Raw genomic sequence first — 16,283 nt, 5'->3', positions numbered from 1 at the left:
GATCATTATTATATAACATTATGTATCTAAAAACAATTTTATTAGTAAAAGAGAGTCGTTTTTACTGCATTTCTTATAAATAAAGTACTCAGCTAAAAAATTTCAAAAGCAGCTGTCACTGCAGCAGCTAATATGCCCCATCAGCATTGTATAAAAGGTGACTTTAGAGTTGCAGGGAGCATTTCCGACTTACACACATAAAGATAGTTTGTAATATAACATTTATTATATGCATATTTTACCTTCATTAATTGCTTCGATTGTTTTTTAGTATTACTTGCTGCTTGTTCTTTTATCATGTCTTCATATATATTTATTAATTTGATTTTAATGTACCATCAGGGCAGATGTAGAGTTGTTTCTTGATAGCTTTAGTGTTCTATGATGTATCTCATTTGTATTTTTTATTACGTTATGATATTTATATTGCATTTGCTATTTCTGCATTCTATCTAGTCTGAAAGTAAGTAAAGATGCATTGTAATTGGCAGGTTTTTGTAATGAGAAAGTTTATAATTGCTTCATTTTTTATTTGTGTTTTAAACACTTTAAGGTGCAACAATTGAATAACATGGATGAAGTATGCTATGAAAGTGTTTTGAAGCAAGTAAAGGCTGGATATCAGGTATATTTATTTTATCCTGTTTTTAGACAATATTTAATGGTTAAAATTATTCATTTTTATCCTCTTAAGAAAAATTTTCTTGAATTTCTAGAGGTTTTATTTCTTAATTTTTTTAGCCCAGGGGTAGCTGTATAAGTCTTAAAATATTTATAGATAATATAATCATAAAATATTTATAGGTAATAAACTGAGAGGTCATTTTATTTTGTTTGTTATTTTTATTCAGTAGATGCAAGAGAAGAATTTTATCCTTTAAATTTTTAAAAAATTTTAAGAACACCAACCTTTTCTTATACCTCAATATTTTTAATTGGTAGTTTTTTACATAGTGTTGTATTATTCTGTTTTCATGAAGTAGTATCATTTGGAATATGCATGGTAAAGTTTTGTATTGTTTTATGGTGTTCGGAAACTAAGTAAACTCTATTGTCTCAAGTGCTCCAATCAGGATTGTTAAAGAAAAAGTGGAATGGTAGCGGTTGCTTACAATAAAACTTAAATCATTGTCCAATTGTATATGGTTCTTTGAATTGCTTTTTTTCTGTGTTGTTAGGTTAAAAATATGACATGTAAAATGAAATACTTTCTGGTTCTTTAATGTTTTAATTTATTCTAAGAGTAGTGGAATTTTTTTTTTCCAGACTAAATCTTGTTTGGAGCTCCAATATGTAAAACAATCAAAGATGAATTAGACTTGAGAACATGGAACACTACCTACTAAGCATTCTTAGTACACTTTTGCCCCTTTTTAAAGAAAGCTTTAAAGTCAGTTTTTCAGCTAATCTCAAGAGAAGAGGATGCCCTTGGTTTTAAGAATAACTTTTAAGAAAAAAAAATATGAGTGGCTTGTATAATATTATTAGTGACTTACCTTTCCTAGTGATTAGTAAATGCCTAAAACTGCTAAAATTATCTTACACTGATTATCTCATTGAATTCTCATAGCAGCCAATGTTGCAGATACTATTATCCTCATTGAACAGATAAAGAAAATTAGTTACTGTATAAAATAAAGTAGCACATCCCTATCATTTTATTAGTGCACTTACAAATTCAGGGCTTGTGAGGATAAGAGTCTCCCCTAACCAATGTGTTATATCACTTTATTTTCATTTATTTTTATATCAGTGTTATTTTTTGATCGTCATCATAAAACTACTTTGTGGGTTGCATTGCTTATCACTTACTTACAAGTTAAAGAAAAGTAAAATGCCACTATTCTTCTGGGTCAGGAGACAGGAGTCTTTTTCTGTATGAGAGCCAGCTAGTTAATAGTTGAGGCTTTGTGGACCTTATATTTTCTGTCGCAGATACTCAGCACTACTGTTGTGGCATGAAAGCAGCATGGACAGCATATGAACAGTTGGGCATGGCTGTGTTCAGTAAAGCTTTATTTACAAAACAGATATAACAGCATTTGATATGCAGGCTGTAGTTGGCCAGCCTCTCTTCTCTATTGCCTCATGAGATTTATTTTTAGTGAATGTCTGATGATCCTAAAATGCCATCTAGAGAAACTCTGGATTTCACAGCAAATCCTAAAAGAAAGAAATGTTCTATACAGCCACTAGTGTTCGTAAAGGAGCAGGATAAATTCAGTGTAATTGAGTACATGTAATGCCATGGACATTTATTTTCAACTATTTTATTACAGAAGATGTAAATTACATTAGTAGCTAAAGAGTCTATAAAATTCACTTGTGCTTATTTTAAAAATATGTAGTAAATACTTCAGTGTTTTCTCACTAAAATTTTTGAAATTAAATTAATTTTTTTAGGGCAGTTTTGGGTTCACAGCATCTGAATGGAAAGTTGAGAGAGTTCTCGTACACCCCCTGCTCCCCCTCAGACACACACACAAGCACAGCTTTCTTCAATATCAACATCCTGCGCCAAGGTGGTACATTTCTTTTATTCAATAAGCCTACATGGACATGTCAGCCTAACGTCCATGGTTTACATTAGGGTTTACTCTTGGAGGTATGCATTCTTTGGGTTCGGACAAATATATGATGACATGTATCCACTATTATAATGCCATAAGTAATTAATTTCACTGCCCTAAAAACCATCTGTGTTGTCAGCCTGTTCATCCTTCCTTACCCTTAACCACTGATCTTTTTACTGTCTGCCTAGTTTTTTTTGCCTTTTCTGAATGTCATATGCAGTAGCGCCCCATCCCCATCGATGGTTTCTCTTTTTTTGGTTTCAGTTACCTGCAGTCAGCTGTCGCCTGAAAATAGTAAATGTAAAATTCCAGAAATAGACAATTCATAAGTTCTAAGTTGCCCACTGTTCCAAGAAATGTGATGAGATCTTGCACTGTCCTGTTTTGTCCTTTCCTGTTTTATCCCTTTGTCCAGTGTATCCATGCTGTACAGCAGGTCCTTGAATAGTATCATTTCATTCAACATCGTTTTCTTCCATCACATTCAGCACCTAATGCCAGATAAGTAGGTACTGGCTACATTACTGTGGAACATTGGATTGCTTCTCATGGAAGGAAATCACTGTTTTAGAATAAAGAGCAGTTTTGTGACCTCTTTCTTACTGAGACTGCTAAATACATATATCTATGTATAAACATACACAACTGTAATACTAACATAAGTAAATAGCTAATTAATGCCATTACTGCCAGTATAACACCTGTTTTGAGGCCTTAGGAACTATGGGTCACTCATCTTTGTAGCATTATCATTTTTATCATGAAATGTCTATATCATACAATCACTTATAATTATTCATTAAGTATATTTATTATGCTACATTCTTTTTTCCATATAATCTTACATTATAAAATATTTTTTTTATAAAATAGAATGTAGCCTATCCCTGAATGTCAGGATAACTAGCAGGTTAGGTAGGTTAAAGTCCAAGTAAATGTTGTAATTTATGTGATCCTAGGAAGGTTATACCCTCTTTCTCTTCTAATATGGTTATCTCATTATAGGAGCTATAAATTTCTCTCAAAATCATGGTTTATAGTTCAGATGCTGTCTGGGGGTGTTTGGTGAATAGAGAAGAGATCTTACCACTGACCCTCTCATTTTTGGTGTAAATTTGCTTAGTACATTATTTTTCCAAATGAAAGCTGCCAGAGGACAGGCATTTGTAGTCGTAAATTCTGGCAAGACAAAGTTGGGATTGACGGTTGGTTAACAGCACTGGTTCCCATTTAGAAAGGACAGACTTGGACATCATCCCGAAGGGAGGCTTTAGGGCTGGCTGCTCTAGGACACAAGGAACGTGGGAATGGAGAATGTGTGGAGCTGAAGTGGAAGTTGCGAATGTGTGTCAGCGTCCCATCGTCTGTGTGTATGTCATGGCATCCACAATCGCCACCCTTTGAAGGGCATGTGACGACCAAGCTGTCTCGTTCTCCTGAACTCTTATCTAGCTAAAAATGTACTCTGGGCAGTTATATCAAGTGTGATTGCAGTTTGAGAGCCCACCGAAAGACTTCGGATCAGAGATCCTGTCCAGATCTGTTCTTAAGTCCCGCTTTCCAATTAAAAATTAGAGCAGGACAACTATATCCCTTTTCAGGCTGTGTGTCCTAAGGACTGAGGTTTAGGCTGCAGGTCTCTCCATTCCTGGTTTTTAACGATTAGTGATGTATGTTTTTCATATTTGTGGGATTTTTTAATTAATTAATTTTTTAAAATTACAGTCTACATTCACCACTATTCTAGATGTACCGTGTAGTGGTCAGAAAATCACGTACTTTACAGAGCACTGCCCCCGATGTCTCAGGCATCCACCTGCCCCCGCCCCCCCGTACAGTCATTACGACATCATTGAATAGTAGTACTTTCTTAAGTTCTATAGAAAAACATACATATCTCCTTTACTTTTTTTTAATTCTAAAAATAAAATAACAAGACTAAGGAAAATGTTTGTAGTTCCGCTGTTATCTTACTATTTCAACGTTGTTATTATTTTTTAATACATATCCTGCTAGTCCTTTTATTCATTTATTCACATAGCTTTTGTTTTTGTTTATTCAAACTTAGTTTTAATTGTTAGTTACAGTCCATTACTAAATTATAAGTATACTCTGTATACAGTTTTATATTCACTGTTTTCCTTAATGAACACTAAGCATTTTTATTGTTTCTCCATAGTGATCACAATTTTAATGTTTGTAAAAGAGAACAGGGAATTTTTAATCCAGGGTCTCGTCGGCAGCCGTCCGTCTCGAGAGACGATGGTGTAGCTTCTTAAGAGTCTATCTGCACCGCCGAGAATGGCTGTGCAGTCCGACTCAGGAGTGACATGGTATCTGTCTCCTCCCGTGTTGAATCGACATCTTGCGATGACGCTGAAGCTACAGAGCCTGGGCAGGGTAATATGGAGGGTCTGCTGTTGCCCATGCAGCAGACCCCCCCTCTCTTCGCAGCTGAAGGGTCCAAGGGAAAGACGGAGTCGATACAGCTTGGGTTCAGGTGCGCCGCAGGAGTTGCCGGTGTTGACTACAACGTCAAACCGCCTTAGGGACTCCGGCTCCGGATTTTCTGTCGGGGTTTACTCCCTTAGCCTTTCCCCTGAAGAGGTATGCCGCAAGGCAGCAGAGGTTTTAGAGTTTTCCTTCTCTGAATCCAGGGTCTAAGTTACCAATATCATGTAAGTTCTTTGGACTTCTAATCTTCTCAGTCCTCTGACATAAGCATTATTATCTCCTTTTGTTAAAAGAGAAAAGGAAGCTAAAATATGTTAAGCAGCCTCCCAAGGTCATACAGCAAATAAAGAGTCACACCAGGATTGAAATGCAAGTCTTTGTGTTGATAAGGCCACATCTTTAGACTTTACACTGTCTCTTTAGGTTAAGCTGACAATAGCTGTTCCTCTATTATTGGTTACTCTGCTGTTATTGATGCTTAAATGTGTGGAACTTTATATTATCAAAGAGGGCACTCTCTCTTCTTATGTTTTTTTCTGCTGAAACATTTAGGTAGGATAAATTCCCTAAAGTGGAATTATGACACAAATGACCACATTATGTGGTCTTGCCACATGGTTCTATAATGCGTCTGCATTGGATATATCATTCTTTGTTACAGCAGACCTACATAGGATTTTATAAACTAAGGCCATGTTTGTCTGAATAGTTTTATCAATGTAGTATGATGTAAGGTTATGATCTGATGTGTGTTTGCTACTATTAATTTGTTTTACAATCTTAAGTCATAAAAGGCAGAGCGGTGTTATACCAGTGAAATTTTTAAGTAGGAACTATTACCTCTAAATCATGATTATGAAACTTATGTTTTGCATACTATATTTTTCATGCTTTGCTTCAGATGTGCACATGCTTTCAATTAGAAAGACCTGTTTATCCCTGTTTTTGCTCCATACAGTGACCCTCTGGTCTTTGACCTTTGTAATTTTATTTTTTTAATGTTGTGTAAATATGACATATAAAAGAGACTCAACAACAACAAAAATAGAGTTTAAAAAAATTTTACCCTTGGGCACACCAAAAAGCAAAAATGAAGAGGAAAAAATTACTGCTAATTCTACCACCCATGGTGTATGTCCTTCCATTTGTTAAAATGCATTTTATACCCTATCTTTTCTCAGTTATTTCTATAGTTTCTTTGATCTATTTATTATGTTTTCCCTATTCAAAAATATGACAGAACCATAAAAAGAAACAGTGACATTAAAATGTAAATAAACACTTAAAGATGTCAGTTTTAAAACATTAATCAATGTGTTTTATGCAGTAATGTTCTTTTAGGTTTTGTGTTCCAATAGGACAGGTTCTATTAAGATTGGGTTATAAGAAAGTAATGTTGGTTAAGTTCTTCGTAAGTGTCATGTGCATGGAGACTCTGTGGTAAATATAATTTGATTGTGATGAATTTCCTCATCTTCAAAGATATATCATCTTTAGTAAGATGAGATATTGGGAAATACAACACTCATCAGGACCATGGCCCACTAGTTCAGCAGTCCCCAGCCTTTTTGGCACCAGGGACCAATTTCGTGGAACACTATTTCTCCACCAACTGGTGGTGGAGTGGATGGCTTTATACCTGCCACCAGATGCAACTTAATTGTCACTTGCCACTCACTGATAGGGTTTTGATATGAGTCTGCAAGCACTTGATTTTATTATGGTCTCTGTGCCATCCAACCTCTCTGCTAATGATAGCCTGTATTTGCAGCCAGTCCCCAGTATTAGCATCGCTGCCCCAGCTCCACCTCAGATCATCAGGCATTAGATTCTCATAAGGGGAGTGCAACCTAGATCCCTCACATGCACAGTTCCCAGTAAGGTTCCTGCTCCTATGAGAACCTAATGCTACCTGCTGATCTGACAGGACATGGAGCTTAGGCAGTAATGCAAGCAATGGGGAGCGGCTGTAAATACAGATGAAGCTTCCCTTGCCGGCCCCTGCTCACCCCCAGCAGTGTGGCCCAGTTCCGCAGGGGGGTTGGGAACCCCTGCACTAGTTGATAGTTGCTTCTAGTATTAAAAACGCATAAGCCAGTGTCTTCAGATTATAAGTACTGAGTTGTTAAGATAGGCTTTAGTCTTTTACATCAATGCAGTTATCTCATTAAAAGCTCTTTTGCAACATAATTTGAGAACAAAACTCTTACCTCTTTTCATTTCTTTAAAATACCTGTATTATATGTGTAACTTTGCCCCAAACTGAAATCTTTCCTTGTTTCAGTTTTTTCAAAGGGATTGTTCTGTTTAAGTCTTCTGTTTGCAAGTTGCTCTGCCAAATACTGTTTGGCCTTTAGGTTCATTTAGCTTGATAAGTGACAACTTCTGCTGTTTGCCTTTGTAGTATGTCCAGGACTGAAATTATAGTGTGGATACTTGGAAAGGAGAACTGTTGCACATTTTTATTTTGGAAGCTGAGGTAGATAGCTCTTTCAACAAGGCTAGCGATCCTTGATTTAATTCATCACGCAAGAATTGCTACTTCATAGGAGTCTTTGATTACTGAGGCCCATGTTTAAAGTTTGTTTTCAGGGGCTTAGAACCCCTCACTGGATTATTTTTCCCTTTTCTAGCTCCTTGAAGTAATACCTTCACTAAGCTGTGATCCTCTGCTTTTATTAAAAAGTTAACAAAGAACTCCCAATAGTATAGAGTTTCTGAGTTGTGTTTTTTCCCATCCTAACTGATGTTGAACATAATGTTATCCCAGTCACTAGCTGTCTGTATAAGGTTCCAAGCGATAAATTTCAGCAGATGAATTTGTATGTATCCATCTGTCAGACAATGAAAAAATACATAATTCAACAATCTTTTCACCCTATTATCTAAAAACCTGACAGTCAAATGAAATCTTTGATTATATTATTCTGCCTAACTCTCATGACTAAAGGGTCTGACTACCTGTGCTTCATTCAAAGAAACTCTTCTGTTTAAATGTTTTATTGTATGTATAAATGCAGTAAATTATATGTGGGCTCTGTGTGTGTGTGTGTGTGTGTGTGTGTGTGTGTGTGTGTGTGTGTGGAGACAGACGAGACAGATAGAAAAACAGACAAGCAGAGAGCGTTGTCTCTGGAATTCAGTTATAGTCATAACTACACATTATTAAGCACCCAACGACATATTCAATAAAGGTGCTTTTCCTTGTTATTAAGTGAACATAAGTTATTTCTTGTGGGGCTGTGTAATTAACAAACTTTAGCTTTATTTTGTTGCCTTCTAAGTATATTTTAGCAATTAGGGTATAGCAGTAAGAAATTGTAAGTTAGTCTCTTCTACAAAACTACCACCTCTCTCTGCCAACCCAGTTAAAAATCCTTCCAGTGAATATACCTTGATTTTGTTTTCTTAACCTTCAGGTTGTTTTGGTATTTTGAGTTTTCTTCCTAGTTGTGTTTTCCCTAAACACTTTAATTTTATCAGAGCAGCTACTTTCAAACCATTATTAAGTAGACTATTAAAAAAAAAAACAAAAAACTATAACTTTCAGTATAGTTTTCATGATAAAAAATTAATAATTTTTAAAAATATACTAATGCATTTATTTTGTTTTTCCTCATTTAGACTAAATTAAAATAGAGCAAATTTCATCCTCAAAAGCCATGCCAACAGTCTGTGATCACACTCTGCCACGGGTTTCAGTGTCCCAGCCATCTAAACTCGTGTGCTTGTGCACTTAATGGATTTTGTGTGCAGCTTTGCCTGCAAAGTATTAAGAACAGTAGGATGCAGTTGTGTTCCTCTCAAGCATGTGTGATGACAGATGGAGAAGATCTTTTCATGTTGACTTTTCAGCAGTCATACTCTGTAAGACTTCAAGCTCTTCTTGGCTATTGGGAAATTAAAAGTTGGCGATTCAGCCTTTAATTTTGATCCATCTGCTCAAACTAATGAGACGTCTCATTTGTAAGCTCCTCTTTGTGTTACCAAATGCAAGTACAGCTTTATCATTCCTGTTAATAACTCCCCTCCTCCTGTGTAACTAACAGAATGGGAAAATAATTGATGCCTTAAATCTATTGAGATTTTTCTTGTTATACAAACCTTGTTACAGTGATAAGGAAAGAAATTAGAAACTTCCTCAGAGACTGTGGCATATTTAGTATGTTAACTTGTTCGTTTTTCACATTATCAAAAAAAAAAAGTTAAGGTCCTTATTTAGTAGCTTCTTACTCAAAAATCTACCTCAAGTTTTAAGGTTTTACAGTGTTAAAGAGAAAAAAAAGTCACCTTCAACATTGGATTAGTGTTAAACATCAGCCTTTTCCTTATTCAGATGTGTATTTTGTTTTCTCTTCATGCTTTGTAAGTTTTTACCCAATGTTGTTTCTGATAAGAAACCACCTTTTAAAATTGACTTAATAATTATAGATATAACTGAGTACAATCAGAAGGGCATTATTTTTGTTTCTTAACATTGCTTCTAGGGGGGAGGGGAGAGGGAGAGAAGGGGGATAAGTAAGGGAAGGGTTTAGTCAAAGAACGTGTATAAATGACTCATGGACATGGACAACGGGGAGGGATATGATTGCGGGAGAGGGGGTGGGTTGGGTGGGGGAGAGAAATTAGGGGAAAAGGGGACAACTGAAATTGAAAAACCAAAATAAATAAATAAGTGATTTTTTTAATTAAAAAAAACCAAAAAACATTGCTTCTTAGTTTATATAAAGTTAATTATGTACAATTGAAACAAATGTTGCCATGCCAATTTCAATGCTTTAACAATGGAGGTTTCCGTTTGCCCTTTTGCCAAAACACTTTTCTTCCTCCCAATACAAGCATCACTAATTCTTGGTACCAGTGTTTCTGTCATATAAAATTTGTCTAAGGTAACTTTTATCTGTGAATTATTTGAGTGCTGCTTCCTTCTTTGCTCCTCCCTTCCCAAATGAAACAGATTCTCAAAGGAATACAGAAGCACGGTCCTTACGGAAGAGACGTTTTAACAACTATGAGCACACAATGAGCTCCTTTAAAAGGGCCCTGGATACCTATATTGTGTGGGCATTGCCTCCTTGCATATTTACCATGTAACACCTTTCTCCCTCGTTTCCCACCTCCCACTTCCTGGCCTTATTTCAAACCCTCATCCTGCAGATGCTCTTCTATTTACCTCTGAGCTTTTGCCTAAGTTGTTTCCTCTGCCTCACGCATTCTTCCTTATTCTCTGCTTAGCTCTCCTTGACTAAACCCTTCAGGTTTCACCTTTCTCTGAGAAACCTTTTCTTTTACTTCCCTGACTCTGATTATTAACTATATAATAACACTGTGTTTGTCTTCTTCGTATTTCTAGCTACAGTGTTACCTTTTCTTCCTGGCTGTTTTTGATTAATGCCACTTTTTATTATAAGATTATAAGTCACATGAGGAAAGGGGCTATCTCTGGTTTTGGTCACCACCAGATTGCCATGGCCTCACCAGCACCTGGTAAACAGTTGGTGCTCAGGTAGTGTTTGATGAATTAGTAAATGGGAAATGTAATAGTCTTTATAAGTCTGAATTTGTTCTTAAAGGCTTAGGCAGCCACCAACTTCAAGGAAAATTAAGAAAGTAATCTTTAGTTCTATGATTAATTGAATGTTTAGGTTGAGGGGAGAACAACCTGGAGATGTGGAATGATATCAAATATTGCTTTGGTTACCTTATTAAGGAACTTCTTCCCCCCGGGAGTCTGTAAAGATCAATGAAACAATGTTAGTATTCTTATCAAAAATGTTTCATTGCATAAATTTACCTTTAATATTATTTTATCTAGTTATAGTCATTTCTTTTGGACATATTAAATTACTTCATTTTCTCCTAATTTAAGATATCTATCTGACTTAACTATTTTTTATGATACAGACATCATCTGTGCCACCAATTATTTTAAGTTAATATATTATTTCTTTCTTTATTTCTATTCATTAAGCTCTAGAGGAGAAACTTTTGAACCCTTTTAAAATATTACGTTTTTAAAAGAACAGAAAAATTTAATTTTTTTGAAATATAGTTTACCATTAGAGTACTCAATTATGTTTTTGAAATTATATATATATATAACGAATTTTTATTAACCTTATAATGTCCTCTTTGCAAAGAGAATGCTTTTTAATATGGCATATTTGCATTATATTTTTCCTTCATTGTTATTAACATTACTTTTTTCCTAAATCTCTGAGACTTTCTCAGTTACTGAAGTAATACATTCTTATAACGAAAAATAACACAAACGTGTAAAAAGGAAATAAAAAGTTAATGATGATTTTTCCCCCCCTCACCTCACCCTCAATCCTCCTACCCCTGAAGTGTATTGTTTTCTCGTGGCACACACAGACATATGCAGGTATCTATATATCTTTAGTCATTTAAGCTTTTTAAATTTGGAAAACAATGGTTTCTGAAATTATAGCACAAAGTGGACAGAACACAGTGGAACATTTTGTCTCAGAATGATGTTTAGAAATTTTGAGGATATAAACTAAGTTTAGATCTATTCTTGCATAGTCTTCAGATCTTTAGCCAGAATATCACAAGAAAAAAATGCTAGACATTATCTTGGGGGGGAAATGGAAGAAAAACAAATAATTTTATTTTTGCGAAACTGGTTTTCTTTGTATTAGAATCATTATGGAACACCAGGGAACATATATAATCATTCAAGTCCAGAGAGCTAAAGCTTACGTTCCATCCAATCCATCTGTTATGCAGGATGGGCAAAAGTAGGTTTACAGTTGTAAGTACACAAAACACACTTTCTATGTGAGCAGCCGTAAACCTGCCTTTGCCCCTCCCTGTATGGTAGTATATTATATCTATCTCAGCTTCTCTGTCCATTTTCTCATTCTTCCTCTCTTCTTTGGTGTACCTCTTCATGATTTATGTTGCAAACTGTGAAGATAGTACAAAACTGCTTTGTTCTCATACTAGTTACTATTTTTTAACCATACTATTGTGTAATTTTTTTGTTAGTGCTGTTTCACACCTCCAGAATGCTTTACATGAAAACAGTTATAACTGTGGGGCTTTGCATATATGCTTTATAAAGGGTGAAGCAAAAGGAGGTTTACAGTTATATGTGAAACAGAGTTAATAAAGCTATTGTAATGATCATAACCTGTGTCTTTTCCCAGCTGTAGACCTGTACATAAAGCCAATACACAAATGCATGTTTTCTGGCATAATGGCATGTTATACGTAAACAGTAAAATCAGTTAAAATGTGTCAGAAGTGGTTTGCAAAGTTTCTTGGTACTACTGACATTTTGGCCAAGTAATTCTTTGCTGTGGGGCTGTCTTATGCATTGGAAGATGTTTAGCAGCACCCTTGACCTCTACCCACTAATAGCCAATAGCAAGAGATAGCTGGCATATTCAAAATATCCAAATCAGTGAAGTTATTGGTGAAAATGAAAAATGTGTCTTTTATTTTATTGAAAAAAACTAAACAAACTTTTTGGACGATCCAATACTTTCTGTATTTAGTATCTTCATTAATTCTGTTGAAAATAAGACCTAATTTACATACATATTTATTTTATACTGTGTTATTTGAATTATTTATATTTTTAAACGACAGTAATATAGACTAGGGAAGTACTAAAACAGTGTTTGCTTATTATCATTTTTCTGTCTTTAATAACACTATAGAAAATTCTCTAGACAGCTATTCAGAGTATTTTACATTAAATTGTCAGAAGTTAATTTGACAGCTATTTATTTTATTTTAGAAAATGATATATTGAATCACTTTATTAACTGGTTTCCAGCTGATATTTAGATTTGGAAGCAGTTGGGAGATATAGTTAATAAGTTTAGTTACCACAGGAATTTGTTGACTGTATTTTTAGAGCCATCTTTTGATAAGACTGAGCAAACAGTATTTTTATTAAAGCTGAGGATAAAAATTTGTGTCGCAAGGAAATCTTGATACAACTATTCATGTGTTTGCTCAAAGTGCAAAAAAGGAAGCTGAACATTTAGTCTAAAATAACCACTGCAGATTTTTACTGTCTTGTCTGTAGCTGGGTATTTAATCGATTTTTTTTTTTTTTTTTTTTTGGCTGTCATTGTAGCATATTTAAGTGTGAAGTATTGGAAAGAAAGAAATATCTCTGTAGTTAATACTGTAAAATAAGATTCTGTTTTTAAGACAGTAACATAGTCTCAGATCTCATCTAATTATTTCTTGATTTTATAAATGAGTAGATGGGAAATGCAGCTCTAACTATCTTATGTCAAATACAGTGGGCATTTCCAAATTATACAGCATTCATCAAGTTAGTGGCTCCTAAAATGTGGTTAGAGACCTGTTAAATCTTGTGAAGGCTCTAAGATACTACCCTACCTGCATACAGACCTGCCACAGACTAACCTGATTATATTCTTTATATGTACACGCATACACTCTCATGGTAGAGACAGGGAGCACTGGATTAGGGAGCAGACCTTATATTTATCCACAGCGCATCTTGTTGGTTGTCCCTCCCTAGCTTGCCACAAAGATTAGTAGTATCTGTTCTTGGGGTGATAGCAAGTAGACTGATCTTTCACATATGGAATATGAATTTAGCTTTTCATGTAGAAAGGGGTTGTGGTCTTCCACTTTGTCATGTTTTTGACATAGGACCAACCAAACCAGTAGTTTTCCCTTGAGGGCCTCAGATACCAGTTGGAATGCTAATTAGATAATACTGGCAGAATACAATAGTGTAGAAGCTTTCACCAGGTAACTGTGGCTCTTCTGTCACTCAAATCAAGTACAAAATCATGTATTTGCATGTATAAAACAGGCCTGAAGCTGAAATGCTATACTAACTGTAAAAACTAGGGCTAAGCCAGAAAATAGAAGGTGCACCTTTCCACAGCACCCAGAACCTCCACCCCCACGACTGTGGGTTATCCTCACTAATTGTGAACTCTTTGCATAAAGACAGTCACTTAGTTCCTACTGTCTTTACTGACCAAAACTTAACATGCTCTAGTTTGTTGATTTGGGTAAATGCTTTTTACATAAAACTCTGTAACAAAATTGGCTTTTCAGTCTGAATGGTTTTGTACACAAAAAGGAAATTTGTTAACATCATGTGTGATATAAAGAATATACTTTGTAAGTAGATATCTTAAATATTGTATCATTATAATTTGAATCATTACCAAGAATCTTGTTGAAATACATATTTGCTTGAAAATTCAGATGGATAATACTCTTTTTCCTCTTAAACTGTAGATTAGACTTATTAAATCATATTTTTATTTCTTCTGGTCAGGTCTCTAATAATTTTATTTGAGATGGGAAGTATTTTAAAAACAACATTTAGTAGGTCATAGTTATGTTCATTTTGACACTGAATTTATGAATGCTCCATGAAGTTCATTAGTACACCTTCTTATTACAGATGACAAAACAAAGCTTGGTAATATTCCCCAAGTCAGACATCTAATAAGCTTTGCAATTAAAACTAGAACTATGGCCTTTTCGCTTCCCTTTCAGTATTTTTACTCCTACAAAACTGACATTTTCATTGAACCACTTATTGCCCTACAAAGAGAAGAGAATGCAGAAAATATGTTTATAAATTCCATCTGAGAAATCTGACCTGAGAAAATCAACAGTATGTGCAAAAAGACTATAGTAACCTAATAAGTTTTAGTGATAAAATTTTTTAAGGTCCAGTCTTTAAAAAAAAAAAACATGATCCTTCAATTTTTTAAAATTATGTTTTATATTTTTAAGAAATAAACACCAAGATGTGCCTTTTAAATTATTTCAAGTTTCTCATTAAAGTTGTTCAAATTGATACATCTGATAAAGTCATACTAAACTGTATAATCAAGGTGCGTACTTTTTAGTATTGAGAAGAAAAGGATAAAGAATATAGAATCCATCTGGTGTCCAAAAACATAAACTATGATTTATAGATAACAGCATTGAGAACTGGTGATGTTTAGCTGAGGAAAGAGCTATCATACTGGATATATAATAGAAATTTTTAAATATTTGAAGAATTGTTATGTGTAAAAGCAAGTGCATTTGATTCCTGTTGCCCAGTGAGTGGGATGTGTAGGAATCAGATTTGGGGTAAATGTTAGGGAAACTTCCAGAAAGCAAACAAATCTTTTTTTTCCCCTACCGTGTCAGCCATCTTTTCTGTGCCAGGCTCCTTTCTCATACTTTCTAATTTTGTTTGTTGTCCCTATAGCAACCTTGCAAGGGACAGCACTTTACAGGTGAAAACTGAGGTACAGGTCAATTTGCCCAAGTTTGTTTAGTATACAAATACTGAGTTATGATTGAAACATGGTCTATTTGATTCTAAAACACCACTGGTATTCAAAATAAGTCTGTTGTATAGATTAGGTTGGCACCAGATGAGCATGTAAATGAAAAAATTAGTTTGAGTATATCTTAAATAATTATGAGCAAGTAAAATTACTATTCTTGATTAAGGTTATTTAGCTTTATGTTATAAAAACCAGATTAAAAATTAAAACATTTTATATTTAAGGCAATGTTAAGGTATAAAGTACACTTCCATTTATAGAATAATCAATAGTGTTGAAGTTATTTGTGTTTATAAATATATTGAATATGTTCTGAAGAGGAATACAGATCTCAAGTTGAATGTATAAATCTATATATACACATATAAAACAAAACCTGAGTTAAGAATAAATAAATAATTTATTCAAGCATCAATTAGATAGCATAAATTATATTACCTGTTAAAGATATGTGTATGCTTGATGTCTTAAGAAAATTAATTAAAGCTTAAGAAAACATTGTTTTTTTAGTAAGTTAAAGAAAAAGTTTACAGGAAAGGAAAAATTCACTCAAAGTATTTACTATTTTAAAATTCTGCTTTTCTCTCTATTTGTTGTGGTCTTAATTTAGTGACTATATTGAAATATAAATGTCTAACGCTTCTAATTAAATTGTGCAATGTCCTGAAATCATGAATTGATTGTAAGATAATGTTTTACAGGACTTATCTAGAAGTACGATGTTTTTGCTATAATAGTACATACATAGTACAGTAAGTACTCCAAGGTTTGGTTTTTAAAATTATTATACATTTTGATAACATGAACCTTTTAATTAGAAGATGTAAAATGTTGTGAAATTCTTTTAACCAAATATGGCAGCATAAAGATTATTCAGCTCAAACATAGAAACTGATAAATATTAAAACAATTTCTTTAAGGATATTGGTGAAGA

At 34.2% G+C, this 16,283-nt stretch overlaps 1 protein-coding gene across 1 annotated transcript in view; it reads left to right on the top strand.

The window, feature by feature from the left end:
• The window catches only part of ASCC3 (activating signal cointegrator 1 complex subunit 3), a 294,604-nt gene that overhangs the window by 107,816 nt on the left and 170,505 nt on the right, over positions 1-16,283 (top strand). The window contains exon 13 of the mRNA XM_090279704.1: positions 554-625. Coding sequence (XP_090135830.1) covers positions 554-625 — 72 coding nt within the window. The remainder of the gene's footprint in view (positions 1-553; positions 626-16,283) is intronic.

The sequence above is a fragment of the Furipterus horrens genome, unplaced genomic scaffold, assembly GCF_987537825.1.
Source record: "Furipterus horrens unplaced genomic scaffold, mFurHor1.1.pri manual_scaffold_6, whole genome shotgun sequence".
NCBI lineage: Eukaryota > Metazoa > Chordata > Mammalia > Chiroptera > Furipteridae > Furipterus > Furipterus horrens.
Note: the sequence above shows the minus strand (reverse complement) of the source record. Positions and strands in the feature narration are given on the sequence as shown.